Source organism: Zootoca vivipara, chromosome 4, assembly GCF_963506605.1.
Source record: "Zootoca vivipara chromosome 4, rZooViv1.1, whole genome shotgun sequence".
In the NCBI taxonomy this organism is placed as follows: Eukaryota; Metazoa; Chordata; class Lepidosauria; order Squamata; family Lacertidae; genus Zootoca; species Zootoca vivipara.
In genome coordinates this window covers 78,691,000-78,714,455 of record NC_083279.1, presented here as the reverse complement: position 1 = coordinate 78,714,455, position 23,456 = coordinate 78,691,000, and the positions used below count along the sequence as shown (strand labels likewise).

Below are 23,456 nucleotides of genomic sequence, written 5' to 3'. Positions count from 1 at the left end.
CAGCCGTGGTGACTCAAGAGAGGGCAAAACTCACCTCAGGCAGGGAGGTAGTGGTTTGTGTCCTGTAGTTACACGGAGGAGGCTTAGAAGGGTAACCTGAGGTGCCAAGAAGTTGCCAGAGTGCATAGGGCAAACTTCTACAGTGGGGAAATCCAACTGAGGGAGACCCTTTACTGGAGGCAAGAGGTTATTCCTGGGGGACAGCCTAGAGTTTCTTAAGGTACCAGGCCACGCAAGCTGGAAGGCTCTCCTTACTAAGAAACCCATTAGTAAAAGGGGGTTTATTTTGAGGCGGCAGGACCAGAGGGTGGGTGTTTTCCCCTCTGGATTCCTGTGTCGCAGTGATAGTAAGGCAGAGTGGGACACGGGTCGTCACAACAGCCATTGCTCAAACAGTACCAAAAGTGGATACCTGTTTCTATCAAAGTAATTTTATCATGCATGAAATTATTAATCAGAAACCAAAGTTTGCCATTGTAAATATTTGCCAGTACAGTATGTGGAAAACGGAAGTGGATGGCTCAAGAGATGGGTAACTTTATTAGAACCTAGTAGGTCAGTTGTTTTGAGTATGGTCTAGACTAGCAGCCATCTCTATTGGGCTGTTATGAAACGTACTGGTGGCCTCTGCTCATTTGAAGTTTAGAAGTGCTGCAAAGCAACCATAGGAGCAAGAAAAAGTTATTGAAGGAGGGGATTTAGAGAACTGCTGCTGAGTCCCAAATCCATAAAACAGCATTTGGAGCTTGGAACTTCTTGCTCATTTTATATATACCTGGCCATTTTGTATGACCAATATCACCCATGTGATGAAATTATATACAAGAAATAGGCTGCATTGCCTCTTGCAAAATAATCATCAGATGAAACTCTAAAATTAGAATAGAGCACAGTAACACACCAAGCATGGATTGGCAGTCTCTAAACTTTGAATTAGTAAACAAGGCTTAAATTGGTGCAAAAACTTACTTACGACTCTTAGCAGTTGGTGACATTTTTGCACATTTGGAGCAAATCTTGGATTTCAGAACCCACCCTAAGATTGTAGTTGAACCCGTCTAGCTATATTCATTTCTGCTGGTGTTCATAAATTTCATCTAAAGTTTTCCCTTTCTGTCTGTGTTAACCTATGCAGTCACCAAGTATTGGAACTAGTTTTTCCAAGACATAATGTTCTCCACACGCTATAAGATTTGTGGCTACAATTCATTAGGCAGTTCTTAGAAATCAGGCTGTCTTTGTGTGTGTAATCTGCCAGAGACTGCTTCTTCATTCAGAGAGCTTTGTGACTGCTTATAAAAATGATGTGGAAACTGTGCTTCCCCGCAGGGTAGGAAAGGCAGAGAGGCACTGCAATATATATTGTACTATATCAGAAGTTAATAGATAGTTGGTATGTAGGTACAAACTAACTTTGCTTCTTCAACTTCCACATCTCTAGTAAAATATTTTGAAGACTGAGGGTAGTATTCAACTAACCGTTACTCTGCGCAAACTCATTTAAATTAATGAACCTGATGTTAGGTCCACTCTGAGCAAATTTTGGTAGAGTATCACCCAGAAGTTTAACAGTCCAACCATATTCTAGTGATATACAGCCAAACAAGAAAGGCTAGATTACTAACAAGTTCTTGACCTCTGAAGTATGAGCAGTAGTAAATCTTCAGTGTATAGTTTGAATCATACCAAGTTTTCACTACAAGGAATGAAGAGAGAAAGTATTAAGCATGAAGATTAAAATGGCAAAAGCCCTGAACAGAGTGGGTGGAACTAATCTATAAAATAATTGGATGTGCCACAAATATGCCTCATATAGTCCTTAATTTACTTGACTGGAAATGATGGTCCATACCACAAGTTTTCATTCCTGGGAATATGTTGTTTCAACTGATTCAGCAGCCATGCCACCTAAGTAGAGTTCTAATTAGCTGTGTTCTGTTGAAATCCTTAAGGACCTGAATGCCTTAGTTGTATGCTCACTTTGGGTGGGATTTAATACAGTTTGCATTGAAAGACAGTAAAGTTGAATTCTGCCCAGTTCATTAAAAAACTTAGGCAGGCTTTGCTTTTTCTGGACTTAACAGTAAGCCTACAGAGCTGGAAACAATCCTGCTTTGAAGGGCAAGGCTTGGATCGAATGGCAAATATGTTGTGATCAAACAAGAAAGTAACTGTGATGGGCAGTGCATAATTGGTCTTTGACTGAAACAATCCAGGTTGTACTCACAATATTAGAAATTTGTTTTTATCTTAATGGTCCAGGACCATTAATATCACAAACAAATAAAAGCTCATTGAGGGAATCAGGCTTTGAGACAAGAAATCACATCTTAATTTTTTAACTAGGTAAGCCAGACAGTATTTGTCTTTAGCTATTCAGACTTTTTCAAGTACTAGAAAATTAAGTTATACTTTAATTGTACGTATTGGATTTAGCCAATTGACTATTTAGGATTTTGTAGTATATGCAGAAGCTCTAGTTAAACTCAGAATAAAAATTAATTTTCCTCAAATGTATGTCTACAAAAATTCATTTAACAGATCAGATATATCCAAGCTGCTTTTGGCTCAAGGCTTAGCCCCATGTTTTCCATATAACTAGTCCTTTGGTTTATTTATACTTATTAAAATTGAAGCATTGGTTTAACTTGGGGGGAATTATTTTTCCATAGCATTTTTAGTCCTTAGAAATGTAATTGTCTAGAAGATTCATGTGACCTATTTCCTGTGATCTGTAATCTCATATCAAAGTGACAGCCTTTCATGTTGCACTATATGCTGATTTTAATATTCTGTGTTGCTTCAAGTTGTATAAGTAAACTCTCACCAAGCTAAAGCATCTGGTTTCAAAACAAAATATAGTATATTTTGTATTTGTGTAGGTGCAGCATTTCTGTACCATGTACCTTTTTATTTTATTTTTTTCAGTAGGCATATTTAAAAATATTCAACTAAAAACCTATTATTGTGCTTCAAAAATTCTACTTACTTGTGTTCTCTAATTAGTTGATAACACTGTATGTTAGTGGAAAGCCTGGTGCTATCTATAGCATATATCTTTTACTTAATGACTTTTAACATCTTCATTCTTTATAGTTAAGCTTTTATCTTGGTTCTCACCAGTTTCTCTTTACTATTTTATGGTGTTCCTATTCCATGCTGCTCCATCATTAAGCTTATTTCCCTCATAGCTACTCTTTCTGTGTGCCATGTTGGTCTTCCTCCTCCTTTCTGTGAACTAAGTTCTTACGTTGCTTAAAGTGCTGGATTAATTTAAAGTATGATGACAAATTTTCTCTCACCCTAATTTTCCAAATTTGTAACGTTGGGATAAGTGATCCCACACCTGTTGTTATTGTGTATTAATACCAGTAGCAAACTCACATGCTGTTTAGCCAAAGCAGAGCAACGGGGAGCGGGGGGCTCTTGATATACTCCAAGGTTTACAGCATAAAAACAAAATGGGGGGCCTAAGGGGGGGCAATTCCCACCAAACAGCCTAGTGAAAGTGAACTACGTTCAGTGTCACAGAATGCAAAGTGCTGACGGGTGGGGAAGGTGGAGAACTGGGGCAGCGGAAGAATGAAATGGATTATCCTCATAGAAGGCATGTCTGGCTTTCCAGAGCAGTGAACAGGAGTAGACTGCAAGTGCCACAATTGAATTCCTTTAGGACTACTGAAGTTAGCAAGCAAGAGAGTAGAAAAATGAACTGCTATTGGTTTTTGTATTGAGAAGAAAATATTTTTCCATTCTGAGACAGTACTTTGTTGATACTGCCATTTTGGGTTCACACTGCTTTTTCCTTTTTGAAGTTGTGTTTGTGTGCGTGTGTGTTTATTTAATAAAACTTAGATACCTCTTGACTGTAAAAAACAAAAAAAAAAAACAAACCACACACTTCAAAACGTTTTACAAAAGAAACATCAGCAAGATCAAGGAAAAATCACAACCCTACTTTAAAACATCCAAAATATACTAGAACAGATTAAAATGACATCAACTTTCTAAGCATCTGGGTAAGCTTAATTTTTCTAGAAGTTGCCGCAGTGTGGCAGATTGAATTGTTACTAGCCAGAGATTGTTGAATGCTTGCAGCTGGAAACAGCTTAGTAGGGGTAGAGGTTCTGGGTGTCTGAGGATCCTTGACTAGAGGTTCCAGGCCAGAAGTATATAGAAATGATTACTTTGGTGTCTTTGTTTACATCTGAAGTAACTGATTGATTGATATAGCAATAGAATAGCTCCCACTGTAACTGTATTTTGTATCATGGTAGGTTGATGATACTGGCAGATTACTATTATTGAACAGCAAGTGATTCTGGACCAGACTTATATGAAACTTTGTAAGCAAGTGTAAATGCACTCTAAAGGAAGCAAGCTGTGTTCCACCCAAGTACAGTAATTTTCCCATATTTTTAGTAAAAGGTGGTTAGATTGTTACAAGGAATTAAGCATACAGCTTTGCCATAGTGTAAAAGCTAAGGTTTTGATGCAAACTTGCTATTGACTCTCCTTCCCTAATATTTGAAAACCTGGAATATGTACAGATCCACAATGCTGAGAAATTCACTTCTACATGATCCCATGGATTTAGTGATACTCAAAAGAGGGGAAAAATAAGATTAATTTAGCCTGCAGTTGCTTCCCTGCATAGCACATTCCCCGAGCCATGCTCAGTGTCATTAGCAGCAATGCAGAGGAGAGAGGTGGAATTGAGAGCTGCAGCACAGGCTGACCTTCTTGAAATAATTACCTAGACAACGTGACATTCTTAAGGCTCAAAGTTGTCAAAAATGCATACTGAAATTATGTGAGAGAATAAATCATGACAATCTTCCAGAATCCCCAAATCGGCCCCCTTAATATATTCAGTAATGGCATCACACTAGCATCCAGCCATAAATAAAGTCGGAGATGACACTTTTTTGGATACTGCTTTTGCCAAAAACGCACCGTGTTAGCAGATAAGATCTCTTTCCATTTAGATCAAAGAGAATTCAGCATATTCTGCTCTGTTTGTTCATAAATATCTTGCACCAGTCCTTACAAGAGACTGATGGCCTGAAAGTGCCACAAGTAATTTATATATTTTCCCTGGCTAAGAGCACACATCTTAGTGTAACTTACTGCCTTGTCGCCATCTTTAAACCTGTCCAGAGTCATACCCTTTTTTGAATTTGTTCTTTACACATTTATGTGTCTGTGATTGTACTAGAATACTTCTGTTCCTATCAAAGATGTTTTCATTCATCTATCAAAGCTTTCTTGAAGTACTTGTCTGGCATACATTTTATGCTTGCTTAAAATCACAGTTAGGTGTTTACATAATTACTTCACATGACAGTATTGATCAGATGGAGCAAATCCTTTTCTACATACTTAAATAATAGCCCAAAGTGTTGTGCTTTGAGCTGTTGATGCCAGCCTTTTTTCAGAAAAAGTAGTTTGTTTTCTTGAAATTGGCTTGAACTGGATATCTACTACTCTACACATCATCCTTGGCTAAATTTGATGGTTAATGGTTATTTTATATAGATTTATAAACCTAAGAAAACAGCAAAAATAGTTTTGGTGTAGCTCTGTAGAGCTTCAAAAGCAATTGTACCATTGTTTCCTTCTCACGTAATGATTCTGAAACTACCACATCTGCAAAGGCAATTCTTATAAACATTGCCTTTGTAGATGTGATAGTTTCAGAATAAACTCTTATAAGCCACTCTTATAGTGGCTGAATTGATACACTAAGAGCAAAATGTAAAAGTTTTGTGTAGAATCTAAATGTTCATATAGTGACATCTAAGAAGATATGCAAAATATTTGGTTGATTGCTTTTTGTAATTGGCCAATACTGGAAATAAGTGAGCCAGCATTTTTCCCAGGTGAATTCTGTAATGACATTGCTCATCTGAGAGAAGAGCATGGTGTGGAAAGTTATTGAAAGGAAGCTCTTCTAAGAGGGAGAAAATGTAAGATGGGGAAGAAAATTGATTTGGTCAATTGTATGAACTTACAGCAAACTAATAATCCACATGCACTATTAATGACATTCCACTGCATTTTGGTTTAAAATTGGAAAAATAAAACTGCTAATTTTAGGCACAAATGTTTAGGTTTATCTTGGTATATATATTGTATTTTTTTTCCACAGAAACCTGCTAATATTTTAGTTATGGGTGAAGGTCCTGAGCGAGGAAGAGTAAAAATTGGTATGTTTATATCTTTGATAAGTCCCAGTGCAGCATTTAAGATAGAATGTTCTAAAGGTGCAGCTGACCAGGTTAATACTTTCTGGATCACACATAAAACCCCATAAAATGAAAAGAGGTAAAATTTGTTAATGCTGGATGGAGAAAACTGAAGGACCCCTTTGCCTCTAAAAATGTTACTTTACAATAGTACTGAATTATATAAATATCAATAATAAAACGAACATTAGTAACAGTTGTATAAAGTGCTATTGAGAGGGTAGATAGATTATTCAGGGATGGGAGACAAATTTTAAAAGCTCATAAGCATTGCTTGAAGGAAATTAAAACAGCATTTTTAATGGACAAATTTTTGTAGGGGGAGCTTCTTTTGACAGAGATTCCATATTCCATAAAAATGTTCTTTAAAAAATAATTAAATGAAACTCTAATGTAGCAGTAAAATCTGCATAATGGTATGATCCAGCATATTGCGGAAGTATGTTGGTTTCCTAAAGATGTAAGTGTTTGTACCAGCAGATGTTAAAGGCGTATATTTTCCTGTCCTCTGACTAATCATTTGAGATGGGGTGCCAACTTGAATAAAATATTGGGGAGGGGCAGGGAAGCCCAGCCCCACATAATCAATCACATGACATGGCGCACACACACTATTTGAATGACAATGGCCATCAACTTTGAGGGGCAGCTCCCTCTAATATTTTAGGGGAGGCAAAGGGACCTCAGACCATAGGATTTGGCTCCTATGATCTGAGATGAATTGTTTTGTAATTCTCAAAATTCCGTACATTCTTTTGATTATACAAGTCTATTGATCAACTGTCTGCCAAAAGCAGTTCCCCCCCCCTCATTGGTGGCCCTATATATGAAGTTCAAAAGGAATAGAATTAGACCAGTGTTGAGCACATGACTTTTTAAAAGGTTTGTGAACATATAAGAGTACTAACACTGGCAGATTGAGGTCCTTTTGTAAGCAAACCATGGCTATAATGTAGGTCGGCCTCCAAACGTATTTGGCGTTAATTGAAGTGCCGCTTCTTGTGATGCAGACAGCTTTTCCCTTATTGGAAATTGACTACCTGCTACTTTTGCATGCTACAGCTGTGTACAACATTTCAAACTAATTGATTGCTCCCCAAAATGGTTATACTCCATGGATGGATGTGAAAGAGACCTCTCCAGTTCACTTGACCTATCCAGTGTCAAGAATGGCAAGATTGACTCATGAAAGTATAATAAAGCTGAAGAGACGCACTGCCTTATTTTGACAACAGAAGCAACAACAAAATTCTGTTTGGACTTCTACTGTTTAAGCATTAAAGCACACACACAAAACACATGTATTTGAATATAAACACTGTACTTCCCACTCACCCTTCTCTTCTGGAGCTATTGCGTTTTTTCCTCCAGCAGCTAAATGTTTCTTGTCTTCTAAGATAAAAAAAATTAAATTGTTTCCAACGTCTAAAATGAAGCATAATACAGTTTTAAATAGGGCTGTGAATAGGCACACATGCTTGTTAGTAGGACAAAGGGAGATGAATGAATGGTGAAAATGAGATCTGGAACCTTGCTCCTTAATAATGCACAGGCTTCACAGGCTTAAAGCTGGCTCAGTTCTTTGTATGGTCTACAACTGCAACCTCAGATCCTCAGGTCTGTTGGAATTTGTAAAATAACGAGCTGTATGTTCGCACCTACACTCAAACTATATGAAATAGTTTTTCTTACAGAAGTGAAATACTTCTCTGCTATTTGAGTGTGGGTGCAAACAATCCAGGTTTCATTTGTAAATTCTTCCTAATAGGTGAAAAGTATTGAGGCAAGAGAATACAACAGGAATTGGGAATTCTTCCCATCTAAGCGTAAATGCAATTCAGCTACAATCAGTAACAGCCTCTATATCAGTTTTCTCTGATAATAGAGATGGAAATGCACCAGGTGCTTTGCTGCCTTAGTTCCTAAGAGCTGAATTATTTTTGTCAGATTAATAAAGGACTGGTTTCTAAAAACAGGAAATCTTTTCAGCCTAGTATACACCTGCCTTCTTTTCCCATATATAAAGCCCTGTGCTGTTTTTCTGTTGGGCTGGACACCAGATTTCCCAACTTTCTGAGGAATGATCAGCTTGATTCAGAACCTGCATGATCAAAAGTGTGTTAGCTATGGTTTAATAATGCTGCATTTTCTGTACCATGCTTTAGAAACAAGCTTAGAAGGAACTTTTTAAAGTTAGACTGAGGATGTTTGCAGTGTGTGTTACATTTGAGCTCACTCATTTCTGAGTAAGCAGTCTGTGCGCTAAAATTTAAAGTATCTTCCCCCTCTTTTTACAGCTGACATGGGCTTTGCCCGACTATTTAATTCACCTTTGAAGCCTTTAGCTGATTTGGATCCAGTAGTTGTAACATTCTGGTATCGAGCGCCAGAATTACTGCTTGGAGCAAGGCATTATACCAAAGCTATTGGTAAGTAATGTACTGTATACCTGATTTTTCATATTTTAAATTCTAATTTTCCCTGATGTGGTTCCCTTCCTTCTTGTTTACAAATAAGTCTACTCTTGAAATCTTAGAATTGGAAGGAACCACAAGGGTCACCCTGCCCAACCACCTGCAATGCATTTTGGCATTTGGAAAATATAGGAAAGCATTGTGATTCTAGTGTGGAAGAAAAGTGATTCACTGAACCTTACTTTTTAAGGCTTGAGTATTTTATCATGTTTGGTTGCCCAAACATGTGCATCACTCTTAAGTACTTCAGGGCACTTAACTGGCAAAGACCACATTGAATTTACAGATGGTTTCACTAATTAGATAAGAAATGCCAACAACATTTAATTCTGAAGACTGATTTGCATTATTGAATAGTGTCAGGAACATTTTGGCTTTGATCCAGACGTGCACAAGCAGCATGATGCTATCACAAGGTGCCTCCACAATTTTTTCTCAGATTTCCCCCCACATAGCAACACTCCTCCATATCCTATACCATTCTGGAGGGATCGTTCAGCTTTCACAGTCCGCCTGAAGGCCTTTGATTTTAGTAGACTTGTACCCAGAGCTTGAAACAACCTGTTTGGTTTGGTTGAAATACTATTGAAAATACCTATTTTTTCAGTGTGCTTTTGAGCAATTTCTTTTATCCAAGTCCTCAATACTAGAAGTAACTGTGCAAAAGCCCTCATTGACTGAATTAAAAATGTTGGTGAAGCACTTTATTTTGTCTGACAGTAGAGGACAATCAGTTTCATTGAGTCTTAAGTGCTAGTATTCCTCCCCAGTGATGATCTTTCGTATGTCCCCTTCAAACTCCCAACACCTTCAGCCTCTCCTTGTGGGGAAGGTGCCATGATTCAGCTCCTTGATTGCTTTGAAATACAGTGGTACTTCTGGTTGCGGACACGATCCATTCCAGGGTGCTGTTTGCACCCTGAAAAGTCTGCAACCAGAGCGGCACTTCTGCACACGTGCAAAGCGCGATAGAGTGCTTCTGCGCGCGGCGAAACCCAGAAGTAAACACTTCCAGGTTTGCCGCATTCGCAAGCTGAAAAGACGCAACCTGAAGCGTACACAACATGAGATATGACTGTACACCCTTTATACACCTTTTCCAAGTCCTTTATATCCTTTTTGAGATGGACCAAGCAGAGGTGCACATCAGATTTCCAAATGCAAGAGAGCTTAGATTTAAATAAAAGCATTACAGTTCTGACTGTCTTATTTTCAATCCTTTTCTAATCAATCCCTGAGCCGAAGATCTGTAAGGAAGGGACTATAGCTCAATGATAGAGCACCTGCTTAGCACTACAAATGTCCCCAATTTCAGTTCATGATACTTTTGTGTCAGTCTGGAAAAACTACTGGCTGAAATCCTGGGGCCCTGCTGTCAGTTGGGTGTTCACAATACTGAGCAAGATACTGAACAATACAAGGCAGCAGCTTATGTCTTCCTGGCTAGTTGCCACCAATGCAGATACCTGCTCTGTTATATATGAAAATATTATGGTTAAAAATGACAGCAATGCAGTTTGCATAGTCTTTTGCTCATTTTTCTCTAGTAACAGTGTTAAAATTAGTAATGCATTGATTTTGCTAAATACAGCAGCAGCATATCTAGCTACCCGTGTTCCTTGTATGTCTTTCATGCTCCAGGTTATTGGCTGATGGTAATGAGAAGAGGAAGTAGGGGAAAACTGAATGTTATATGAGACACAGACACAAATGTGTAATGAGAGGTGGAACTAAATATTCAGCTATTGTAGAAGCTGCACATTTAGTATAACATAAGTTTGGTCTACATTCCTTTAACCCCAGCAAAATGTTCAATTTTTAAATGCATGGGGTCACGTGTAAAATCTTAAGGAATAAAGGGGAACTTGGAAATGCAGCAGTTAGAATGGAATTGTCTGTAGAAAAGGTACATATAACTTAATCAGAGTTGCTTGCTTTGAGAGGCCATGTGTAACCTCTGCTGCTGTTCTTCAGACTATGCTTTCTCCTTTCAGAAAAGTGTATTTGATTTTTCTTTCCTCCTTTTTCGTAAAGATATTTGGGCTATAGGGTGTATATTTGCAGAGCTGCTAACATCTGAGCCAATATTCCACTGCCGACAAGAGGACATAAAAACTAGTAATCCATATCATCATGACCAGCTGGACAGAATATTCAATGTAATGGGATTTCCTGCAGGTACATATTCTGTACATTCATTACTGATGTACTCCAGGCTATACGTATCTCCAGTACCATTTTAATAGGACTGACATACTCTTTGTGCCATAACATTTACTGAAAAGCTAGTAGGCTTGAAAGAAGCCACAGTAGCCATGGGAAAATGTCAATATGCCTGATCTTTTATTGGATGTGCATAGGTCTATGCGTGGCCTACAAAGAACACTGTGAAATTGATCCCCCCCCATTTTTTTATTTCTTGAAAATTCTTATTGTCTTGATATAAAGAAACAAAATATTGGGAGCTGTAGTAGTATTTACTGCAGGGGTCCTCAGACATTTTGGACTGGGCATATTTAAAAATATTTTGTGGGCTCACAAAATACATTTTTCACAGAAGACAAACTAGTGATACTCAGAGCCCCACTCCCACCCAAAACTGGCAAAAACACAAAGCAGGCAGCTGCCCCTCCCCAAACAACAAATAGGTGAAAGTTCACTTTTAAAAAATTAAACAGTTGGGAGGGGTAAGGGGCCTTGGTATGTAGGCTCTGGGGTGCCCATGTGCATCATGTTGGGGATTCAGACCTACTGTGTTAATTTCATTGTGCACCGCTTTGCCTACTTCCATAGCAAAATTTGGTCTACTGTACATTAAAAATAGGTGTCTCTTTGGTGACTGATCTAGTGTTGCTGAGGCGACTGAGAAAGGATATTTTGTCCACTCATATTCATTTTCATCAATGGTGATCAGAAGGCAAAGTTTGGCGTATAAAGAGGAGAGTGAATGATGGTTTTGAATGTGCAAGTGATGATGTCCTATTCCCTATGTAGAGAAAGATGAAAGAGTGTTATTAATATTCAATTCATAGATAAAGATTGGGAAGATATTAAAAAGATGCCTGAACATTCAACGTTAATGAAAGATTTTCGAAGAAACACGTAAGTTTTGCAAAGATCTAAGTAATTGTTTTGATTTCTACTGCATCAGGGGTTCATACATTCAGGAATCAGGCTTCCTTGGCAATTGCTTCTTTCCTCCCTCTGGTAACCACCCCTTCCCCACAAAGATGGTTGCACCTCTGAGTTTTCTGAGAACAGCAGGGAACTTGGCTGGGAACGGGTATTTCATGTCACACTACAGGTTTGTATTGATAACCATGTTGTTTGTGAAAAAGCCCACAGGATTTGGAGGCCAGTAAGTTTGAAGGGATCTATACTGGCCCTTCTTGGTTTAGTGGATCCTTGTGTTTTCTGCATGGTTTTCTGAAGCTGTTTCAAACAAGCAATAACTGCTAATTTTAGATACACTAGCTGGCCCGGGCATGCGTTGCTGTGCCTGACTCAGGGTCCTTGTTTCCCAGGAAAGGGGGAGGATGTGTCTGTCCCCCACTGGACTATGTGTCCCCCGCACCGTTGTTGTGTCTCATCCCTGTGATTCCTCCCATGCTGTCGCGACCCATGAAATATCCTGTCCCCCCTCCCCCACCCCCCTCGGGTCATCCCTGTGACTCCCCCCCACCCTGGCTCAACCCATGACCTATCCGAGCCCCTCCTTCCCCCACCCCCCACCCAGGGCTCCACTCGGCCTAGTCTGTAGGCTGTAAAGTAGAGCCGAGTCCTATTCTGTAGGCCTTGGCTCGGCCTAATATGTAAATGCAAGCCAAGGCCTCCGCCCTGTATCTCCATTCCTTGGCCCCCACCCTTGGAAAAGGAACTGTCTGTCAGCTTCTGGGTTCTATTTCCCAGCATGCACTTTTGGGTGAGTTGTATGTTCTGAAACACGGGGTTTGGGGTTTTTTACGTGGCCCAGGTGTGACATCTGTGTACGGAAAGTGTCTTAGGTTACTCTCTTATTCGCATGTGGCATTGTGTCCAAATTTCAACGCTATCGGTCACGGCCGGTTTCGTTGAACATTAGAGAGGAACAGACATGCCCCGTTTACATTTATATATATATATATATATATATATATATATATATATATATAGGATTGGCTTTTTATGTTTCTTTAATTATTATTTTTTAAGCATTATCAAACTCATAACTACTAGAAGTATGTGCATCTAATATTGTACAAGAGGGATACTGGTTGCTAACCACATCTGTAATAATGGGAAATCATTTCCATGTGGCTGATATTAAAAAGGATGTGTGGCCTCAGGCTACTTTTACACTTCTGGCACCCTTTGAATCACAGATGGACCAGACAATTCAGCACAACTGAGTTCGTTAGCAAGCCCTGTCGGTTTTATCCCGTCCTCCAGATTTTCACTTTCTATTCAATTTGATGCAATGCATTGTTGTAACTCATTGTTTTCTTTCAGGTATACCAACTGCAGCCTTATCAAATATATGGAAAAACATAAAGTTAAGCCAGATAGCAAAGCATTCCACTTGGTAAGACTTGGAAAGTCTCAAATTGTTCACTTGTGAATTTTTGCAGTTTCTGGAAGCATTAATTTGAATTGTTTAAATTGCTTTTCATTGCATCTCTTCACAAAAGCATTGGTTGTAAAGTTGAATTTCTGTGCCATTTCATATTTCATAGTAATTCATGTCCAGAGAAAGAAATTTGAAGTGTCTGATGTAAAACCCTATGATTTAATTAATAGTTTACTATTCCCAAGTGCTAGGCATTAAGTCAGTTTATAACATTTCTGCTGCACATATGGTGGCAGTAGATTTCCTTCCTTTTTTGTCCTGACAACCTGGTAATCTGGCTAGCTACTAGTTGTATCAACAGACTGCTGTGGTTAAGTGATAGCTAATGGTAGAATTCAACGTGCTTCTAAGGTGTAACTGCAGCTTTCCCATGGGTAGCATTTTATAGTTCACTAGCTGGCCCTGCACGCGTTGCTGTGTGTTAGTCTGTCAAATGGAGGGTAATAGGCCCCCTTCAGATCCCCCTGAGCCTCAGAGTCCCCCTGTTTTACAGGATCTCGTGGCGGAGGCGGGGTTTGTGGGTGTGGTGCGTTGTTGTGGCTAATCCCTGTGACTGCCCCCATGTGTCCCAATCCATGATCTATTCTGTTTGTTCCCCCCCCCCCCCCCGTGACCGGTGTATCTCATGACATTTGAAGGATGGTATTTATTTTTGTCTTGTGGTTATTTGGTGGGGGATTTTGGGGAGGTAGTGGTGCTAAATTTTAAAGTAAAAACCCCTTGCCGTGCCCCCAAGTGCGTTGCTGTGGGTTATTCCCCCCCCCCCCGGACCTAGAGGGGGCCTGGCAGGGGGCTACATAAAACAAAGGCCGTGCTGCGATCTGGGCACTCCCCCTCTCCCCCCCCCCGGGCCTAGGGGGGCCTGGCAGGGGCCTAGGGGCCTGATAATGGCCGCCTTGGTGGTTTCAGTTGCTTGGTTGATGATGTCAATATTTGGTTTGTGGGTGTGGTGTAGATTTCACAGGAAGGGAGGTGGTGTACTGTGGGAGGAATTCCACTTGAGAGCGCTGTTTTCTTTGTGGAAAAGCAGGTTTATACCTGCCCAGGTGTGAAATTTGAGGGATTTTTTTTTCTAACAACGCTTGGGGAGTGGCCTGGATTGTTGTGTCAAAATTTCAGGACGATCGGTCAAGCGGTTACGGAGAAAAGTGGAACACACACTTTCACGATTTTTACATTTATATAGATAGATAGATAGATAGATAGATAGATAGATAGATAGATAGATATAAACCTAATTCTCAGATTATGGAAGCCTAGATTATTAGGGACCAGGTTATGAATCATATCATTGGTCCATCTAGCTCAATATTCTGTCAGCAGCTCTTCAAGTTTTCAGAAGGGGGTCTCTTCAGTCGTGCCTTGAGATTCTGGAGCTTGAACCTGGTACCTTCTGTATGCAGAGTATAAGCTCTGCCACTGAGCTAACTAGACTTTATAAGCATATAAGGAGGCTTTGTATATTCACACTGTGGTGAAATATTTTCTTGATTGATTTGACAGCACTGAATGTCTTGTGTTTTTAACTATGCATAGCTACAGAAATTGCTTACTATGGACCCAATAAAGAGAATTACCTCAGAACAGGCTATGCAGGATCCTTATTTCTTAGAAGATCCTCTTCCTACATCTGAGTAAGTGGTCAGTTTACTAGATACTGTCTGTGCAGCTCTTTAAATGCTTTATTGCTTTCAGTGTCAAGGTGTGACTGGGTGGGTGTGGAATGGAGGAATGTTCTGAAAATGACATGTGAGATGCTCCCTCTTGATAAGTTATAAGAAATGGCTTTACTGTGCCATTTGCCATTTTGAAGTAATATTCCTATTAATCTTTCCCTGAGCCTTTGATCCCATTAGTCATAGCAATAATCCTGTTATTCACTGACAGGTTGATTATGCATGCTATATATCTTCATAGTCAACTGCTAACTGCCTGCAGGTCCACTTGAAATGCCAGATGACATTCTATAATTAGTTTATATTTATTTGTAAACTTGATGGGTGGACTATGGTGAGGATGGGGACCGCCTTCCAACTTCACAACCAAAGTCTGGATGGTAGGGCATATTCATGCACTTTCTTTGTTTTTAAATAACATGGTTTGCTTTTTAAACATCCGTATTCTAAATATGTAGGCAAGACTTTAAAGTTAGTATTTGAAAGACATGTCTATTTATTTTGTGTCAAAGAATATTTCACTGGCAAGTCGGTAAACTATTTGAACCTTAATTTGATGATTTATGAACCCAGTTTGCTTTCTGATGTTTTACACATATGTATGGTATGTGCAATGGGTGCAGAGTTTCTGAAAATGAAATTCACAGGAGCATATTGACTTGGGAACAAACTTGGTTTTCTTCCATCATGTGATTTGTTTGGTGTAGCCTAAACTGCCCTTGGGAACTATCCCTTTCTTCTTTAAATCATAAATTGGTATCTCAGCTTATTAGGAAAATCTTTAGATACTAATAACTGCAGAGATCTGGATGAAAACAATAGGTACAATTGCCCATAATTTAAACTGTGCAAGCACTGCCAAAAACATAACGTTTTGCATTTTGCAAAAATTATTATGTCCCTACTAATTATGGACAGGAAAGGAGGTAGAGCAGGCATCCCCAAACTGCGGCCCTCCAAATGTTTTGGCCTACAGCTCCCATGATCCCTAGCTAACAGGACCAGTGGTCAGGGATGATGGGAATTGTAGTCCAAAACATCTGGAGGGCTGAAGTTTGGGGATGCCTGAGGTAAGAGTATGGAAGACACATCCATGACCCCTGATCTCACATTTTTAAAACAACAGGATGAATATGCACAGCATTCAGTCTTTGGTTGTGAAGACTAAAGGTAGCCAGTTTTTTATGTGTAGGAGCAGAATAATATATGCAGAAACTTCAAATAACTGCAATTCCAATGTCTTCTGCGATCTTGGTGGGCTTCTACGTCACTAATGACCTGATATTGTTTAAAATGCACAGATTTTTATAAAATCTTCCATGACTATTTCCTCTATTTGTTCCAGTTCAAAGTGTGTACTGATTACATATTTGGGTCACATTGCCCCAACCTGTTAGGCGAGGCAAAACACAGCTAGAGGGGTTTTTCATTCCAGTCCCATAGCAGAATATGAATACTTAACCAAAGAGCTTTAAAGAGGCTAGCAGAAGTACTTGACCTACTTGAAAGGTATAAATAGGGTGCAGAATGTATTGTGTGTAAGTCAGTATACCCAATAAACTCTCTACACAATACCAAGTAAACAAGCACAGTGGTCTGAAGCTGTATGATGTATTCTGCATCAGAAGCTAAGGAGCTTATTGCTGGCCTTGTAAACTTCATGGGAGATCGCCTAGGACCATTTCTAAGCTGTTTTGAGCTCCTCAGAGGAAGAGTGGAGTATTAGTGTAATAACATAAATGTGCAACATAATACCGTGGTGTCCCTGGGCCTTTTTGAGGAATGTTTTATCTCTCTTTACCTCAACACTCTATGAGAGAGATTACTAGTAAACTGGATTTGAATGGGTGTTTAGTGAATTCAGTTTCACTGCTGGGAGTATATCCACCCTAACACATACTGGTATAAACTATTGCTTCTTCTATCAGCCACTGTAGAACTCTGCAGTATCAATTACTTCTGATACATATATTTTTCTGGATTCTTACTCTGCCATCTTCGTATCTCTTATCATCACTATACAAGTCCCCAAAAGGGTTATCCCACCCAAATTAATGGGGTCCCTAGTAGCTATTTGAAACATTTGTTAAAAGTTTTGTGGTGTTGTTTTTTTTAGCAAACCTGAGCCCCTTTATACTTCCTTTATTCCTCAACAATTATGGGATCAGTTGTTTCATCTTTCCCCTACATTTTCTGGGTGGTTTTTTTAAATGTACCTTTAACTTGCATTTAACTTTCTAAGCTACCAGGAGTCTGATTTTCCCTGTTGAAATGAATAAGAAAGTGAAAACTTATCAAATGCCTGAGTTAACATTGATAGGGCAAACGTACAACCCTGACTCTCTTATTTATAATACTCATTTTTTAAAATAGCTATCGGCACCAGTATTCACTTAGACATTTTTTGGATTTTGTTTTTCTCTTCTGTTAATGAGCCCACTTTTTCACTTGTGCATTTCTCCTATAGGGCTTCCTTGATAGCCCACTGAGGAATTTAAGTTAATATGTGGTCCAATAGCTTTTCAGTTAGAATATGTTTTTGGAATGTGATACCAATAAGATTTATACCACCCTTCATCAACAGATCTCAGGGGCAGTTCACAAGATGAAATTAATCATTATTTCCAGCTAGGACTTTTAAAGTGGTCCATTGGTCTCAATAGTAGGCTGATACAGTAAAAAAAAGAAAAGCATGAGAATTAAAATTTGAACATTCAAAGAATATTGGCACAACCCCTCTACAAAGATTATATGCAAATGTGTGTGGGGTGAAATGGGCTACTGGTTTCTGATTGGCTTTTATTTGCTGTTCTTTTTTAATGTTGCAGATGTTGCTACTGTTAATTTTAAATAGACCTACAGATAGAGTATAAATCAAATGATAATGGCTTACATGGTCACAGGTAGGTGATCCATAGCAGTTGTCCTTACGTTAGAAATCCAATCTCTTCACCGATTCCTTAGCAAAAGTTCAACATGGAATTGGGAAACATGGAACTGAAGACAGCTTGCAATAACTTTAGCTTCATTTTTATGGAAAATATTACTTGGAAATAAGACTATGGTACAAAATTATGCAAGTAATAGGTTAGGGGGCAAGACATATGAGCAAGAAGAGATGAATCATTGTAGAATTTAGTGTTTCCAGTCTTGTATAGAAATGGGGCATAGCATTTTTCAGCTTGTCTTAGCCAGAAAAACGTGTTTGGGATGACTTGCTGGTATATGGTAACAACAGCTAGGAAACTGTGTCACTTCGCTTCTTAGTAAAATGGAGGCTTACAAGTCTACGCACAGGCAAACTTGTGCTCGGGCTGTCATATAGTCCATTACTAAACTCTGCATTATAAGCAGTGTATTTAGTTAATAGCTGGTGATATTCTCTCTCCTTTTTTTACTGAAGAAACTGATAGCCTTTCAGAAGAAACTGTGTCATATTTTGAACACTTCAAAGACTAAAGTCACTTCCTAAAAGACTAAAATCACAAATGGCAAGTGACACCTTAAAGCAGCTTGAACCAGGATGAAAACCATTTTATTAATTATGGGACACACTTTTTTCTAGTAGGGATTTATACTCTTTTTTGTGTTTGCAGTGTGTTTGCAGGTTGTCAAATCCCATACCCAAAACGAGAATTTCTAACTGAAGAAGAGCCTGATGATAAAGGAGACAAAGTAGGTATTCATTTGAAGGTTAAGATGAGAGAAATACATTTAGGAGGTGTATTTTGTTAATCAGGTTGGAGAATTTTATAATTACCAAGTTGTTAGGGCAATCGTATTTATGATAGGGTTAATGGATCTGATTTCAAGCATGTAAGTTACTGAGAGTACATGATTTATTATTCCATACTTTTACATATATGTCCCTGATTGTTGCTACTACTTTTAATGAACCATTTCCTGCCAAGATAAGAATGATAGCATAAAATAAATTAATAATATGATGAGATGAAGATTAATATGGATAGAAGTTAACATTAATTATGGGTCATTCCAACTCTATACATCAGACATAGCAAGAAGTTGAGAACTTCTGCAACATTTCAGTTTACATAATTAATACAGGAAAAAAATTAATATCAGTAATCAGATTTGATCCAAGACTTGTAGAATAATAAGGTTTAGAGCATTTTCATGGTACCTAATTTGAAGTCTTTTTATTATCTGCAACTCTAGAGTAGTGATGATTCCAAGTTCCTTTCATATTAACTTATTTTGAATAAGGCTGTAATCCTAAAATGCATAGTTGAAAATATGGCAAATAAATTAGGCTTATCTCTGAGTAAATAGTTATGATAGGGCTGTATAGTATGTTTAGATTTAAATTTAATTTGTGTGCATACTTACGTGGAAATAGTAAAGTAATTATTATTAAGTAATTAGTGGCTTTGTGCCTGACTTAGCCTTACATAAGACTGGATGCTTCCTACCCATGAACTCCCTCTGAGCTGTCTCTTACATTTTTTTCTTTAACAAATTGAGAAGAACCAGCAGCAGGGCAATAACCACACAAATGGAACTGGTCATCCAGGGAACCAAGACAACAGTCATACGCAAGGGCCTCCCTTGAAAAAAGTGAGAGTTGTTCCTCCTACCACTACCTCAGGTGGACTTATCATGACCTCAGATTATCAGGTATTTCTGTTTTCAGCTTTCAGTTTTGTTATGGTATTAGCTGTTATGTCCATACCTACTAAAAGTTCTATTTTTAAAATCTATTTGAATATATGTTTTAATTGTTAAACACAACTGATCCAAGTCAAAAGGCACCAGTGGAGACCTGCACAGTGTGTCATTGCTAACCAGTTCATACATCATGCCACACTGATGAAGAACTTGAACTGTGGTTTGAGCTTCAAAACAGATAATGGACAACCCATGGTTTAGAGCTGTTCGTCTGGTTTCATTTCCCACCCTCTTAACAATTAGCTTCATAAGTTGAATCCATGCTGCAACAACCTCTAGAGCTGTAGAAATAGCAGTCATAGTTGTCATTTCCGTTGTGTTAAACCTGGCAGCATTTGACCAGCCACATATGTAATACACTCTCTCTCTCTCTCTCTCTCTCTCTCTCTCTCTCTCTCTCTCTCTCTCTCTCTCTCTCTCTCTCTCTCTCTCGTGTCTCCAATGTGTTGCTCAGCGTTCCAATCCCCATGCTGCCTATCCAAACCCTGGACCAAGCACATCACAGCCACAGAGCAGCATGGGATATTCAACTACCTCCCAGCAGCCTCCACAGTACTCTCACCAGACGCACCGGTACTGAGCTGCACCTAAATAAAGTCAATGCACTGTTGCTAAGGCTGCAGGACTGGCCGTGCTGCTGCCTGCCTGGAACCTGGTGTTGGGCTGCAAGAATGTACTGTAAACTATCACATTTTCAAAATGTCTGATAGCCAAGTTCCACTACTTTTCACAGGCTGGGAGTAGTGGCTCCCTCAGATTGTACCCATTATGGAATTAGACTTGAAAAGAAAGTACTAGCACAGTTTGTGTTGTGGATATGCTACTTCCATAGTTTACTTGACATGGTTCAGACTGACCAATGCATTGTTTTCAGTGACAGTCTGTAGCAGTTGAAGCTGTGAAATGTGCTAGGGGCAAGCATTTTTGTTGTTGTGAATTCTATTGATGTTAACAACGTTATCTGACCAATAGTACGCAAAATCTCTTAACTGGTATTTGAAGCATACAGTATGTGTTAATGAGATGAACGCAAACTAACCGTGGCTCCAATTGAGAATTTTTTTTATATACATTGACTTTTAGTGACTTTTTTGTGGGTTGATTCATTTTCCACATTGATCAATGTTTTATGACCAACAAATTTGCTAGAGATTTTTTTAAGGACACAAAAAATGAGAGCATTTTTCCAGCAGATTTACAAGCCTCCCAAAGATTAATTTTCAGCATATGTTTATTTTGTTCTCAAATCTATGACTTGACTGGTATTAAAGCTGCTATTTGATCGTAAATGAGTGTGTTACTGAGATAAACCTGTTTGGTTCAGCAACCAACTAAAATGATTGTCATAGACAGTGTTTTATTTTTCCTGTTGGTGTTAACTGATTTGTGAGCATGCTTGGAATTTAAAAAAGAGCATGAGTGACGTTCCCTGCAAACAAACAAGCAGTGCAGCATTCATTCAGATACTTTTGTCATGATTTTTTGAGAGCTGGCTTGATGTAGTGGATTTTAAATTTTAATTATTTTTAAATATGTTCGCACGTTGTTTTAGGGTCTCCCTTATTAAAGCAAAGGATTAAGGTGTTAGGAGAACCTTAGAATTTGAGGAAAAACTATACCATACAATGTACTGTATCAAACTATTTTACATGAATGACGCAGGTATTCTGAATTTTAAAAGAAATCAACATTGTTAAAAACAAGGTGTTACATAATAAAATTATTTTTCATAAATCTGCATATGATTTTGCTTGTGCTTTTGTTGGTTGATGCTAAGAAAATATGCACTTGGCCTATACAGTATAATGAAAGCAGTTGAAGGAAAGAGCACCTCATTTAACATAACACAAGAAGCTGTTTTGTACAGGGTCAGACCAGTGGCCATTTAGTCCAGTGTTGTCTACCCTGAAAATCAAGAGCTCTCCAAGGTCTCCAGCAAAGCTCTTCCACAGCAGTGCTACCTGTAACCCTTCACCTGTAATTACAGTGGTGCCTCGCTTAATGAATGCCCTGCTTAACGAAATTTCCGCTTAACGAAAGGATTTTTCGAGCGGAGGTTGCCTCGCTAGATGAATTCGTTTTATGAAAAATTTGTCTTGCGAATTGCGGTTTCCCATAGGAATGCATTGAAATTCAATTAATGCGTTCCTATGGGCAATTTTTTTAAAAATAAAATTCAATGCATTCCTATGGGATTTGCTAGACAAATTTTTCGTTATAAGAAAAGACCCATGGAACGAATTAAATTCGTCTAGCGAGGCACCACTGTATATGCTGCAGAACCCATTGTCTCGAGGGGAAATAATTCCTATTGCTAATCTAAAGAGTTTCAACCTTTCCTTCGACTGATCTTTTGCCACTGGTTCCTTGGCTGCATATCTAAGGTAAGTATGGTTTAATATACCGTAGTACATATGCAGTAGTGCATACCAGAACAGCCCAATCTCATATTTGTGACCACTGCTTTCCTACCTCAGCACTTCTTACAGAGATTATCTTCTTGCTCCAGTCAAAATGCATTTCTCATCCTTTCTGAACTAGTCATGGATTATTGTCAACAGAAGTGATGGCCATGAAATAAGATGGGTTTAAAAAGCGGTTAGACGTGTAAAAGGAGGTTACAATTGTGTGGGCCTCCATTACCTTTGTTACCAACCCTTATCCATATTCTGTGTGGGAAGAGGAGTGAGTTGGCTACTGTTTCCTACTTGTCTACATTTACTGAAAGCCCCATCCAGGAACTGTGTAAAGAACAAAATGCATTGGGCACTGTTTCTACCAGTCAACATTTCAACTGTGGAAGGCATTAACTGGGCTATGTGTAGCAGGTCTTTTGTAAAAATAATGTGCAAGTGAAAGCTTTGGGGGTGGGGAATGTGCAGTTCCCAAAACATTTGTGCAGTTCAAATTTCAAATAATAAAAAAATTAGCTGATGTGGAAAGCGACAGGTGACAGCATGAGAAGTAAAGTGAGTAGCCAAGCCATCTTCAAAGTTATCCATTTTTCTAACCCCCGGCCAAAGACATTCTGCACAGACACCACTGCTACACTCCATGGAACGTTCATCAATGTTTCTGAGATCATGGGGGCTCCTTTCCTGACAAATCAGGAAGCAACAATGTCAGTGTTATGGCAAGGGTGGTAATGCCAGGAAATACCTAATATGGCATTCTTAACAGGGATTGCTGAACTGTATTTGAGCATCTGGGCTTCCCCTCCCCTTTGTTCTTCATAAGGGATGTTTCCGTGGTAGAGCACCTGTCTTTCACATACAAGGTCTCAGGTTCAATCCCTGATATCTCAAGATAAGATTGGGAATGCCCCTGCCTGAGACCCTGGAGGACTGCTGCTGGTCAGGGTAGACGGCATTGAGCTCGATGGACCCAATGGTCAGACTGTATATGGCAGCTTCCTATGTTGTTCATTTTTTAATATCCAAATAACATTTCATTGGAGTTCATGATATCTCTTGTTTGAAGCTTGAATAGAACACCCACCTGCATTAGTGCTGTCAGATTCACAGTTGTGAAGATTTCCTGCCACTCTAAGCTTGTAAGTGTGATGGAATGGGTGCAGATTATATATAGATATACCCAAAGATTTTCACACAGCTAGATACACACACACACACACACACAGAGAGAGAGAGAGAGAGAGAGAGAGAGAGAGAGAGAGAGATCTAATTTTTCCCTTTGGATTTGAATAGACAAAAATCAGAATGTAATGCTTCTGATTTAAAAAATATATATATTAAAAATAATG

At 38.8% G+C, this 23,456-nt stretch overlaps 1 protein-coding gene across 4 annotated transcripts in view; it reads left to right on the top strand.

The window, feature by feature from the left end:
- The window catches only part of CDK8 (cyclin dependent kinase 8), a 43,915-nt gene extending 22,458 nt beyond the window's left edge, over nucleotides 1–21,457 (top strand). The window contains exons 5-13 of one of the 4 annotated variants that reach the window (XM_035115224.2): nucleotides 6,152–6,209; nucleotides 8,546–8,677; nucleotides 10,757–10,900; nucleotides 11,755–11,824; nucleotides 13,211–13,283; nucleotides 14,865–14,962; nucleotides 18,601–18,679; nucleotides 19,493–19,642; nucleotides 20,148–21,457. In XM_035115224.2, the coding sequence (XP_034971115.1) occupies nucleotides 6,152–6,209; nucleotides 8,546–8,677; nucleotides 10,757–10,900; nucleotides 11,755–11,824; nucleotides 13,211–13,283; nucleotides 14,865–14,962; nucleotides 18,601–18,679; nucleotides 19,493–19,642; nucleotides 20,148–20,273 (930 nt within the window). In that variant the 3' untranslated portion in view covers nucleotides 20,274–21,457. Of the gene's footprint in view, nucleotides 1–6,151; nucleotides 6,210–8,545; nucleotides 8,678–10,756; nucleotides 10,901–11,754; nucleotides 11,825–13,210; nucleotides 13,284–14,864; nucleotides 14,963–18,600; nucleotides 18,680–19,489; nucleotides 19,643–20,147 lie in introns of all 4 variants that reach the window. The other 3 variants (XM_035115223.2, XM_060273821.1, XM_035115226.2) reach the window with 3 other exon arrangements.
- The last annotated feature ends 1,999 nt before the right edge of the window (nucleotides 21,458–23,456 follow it).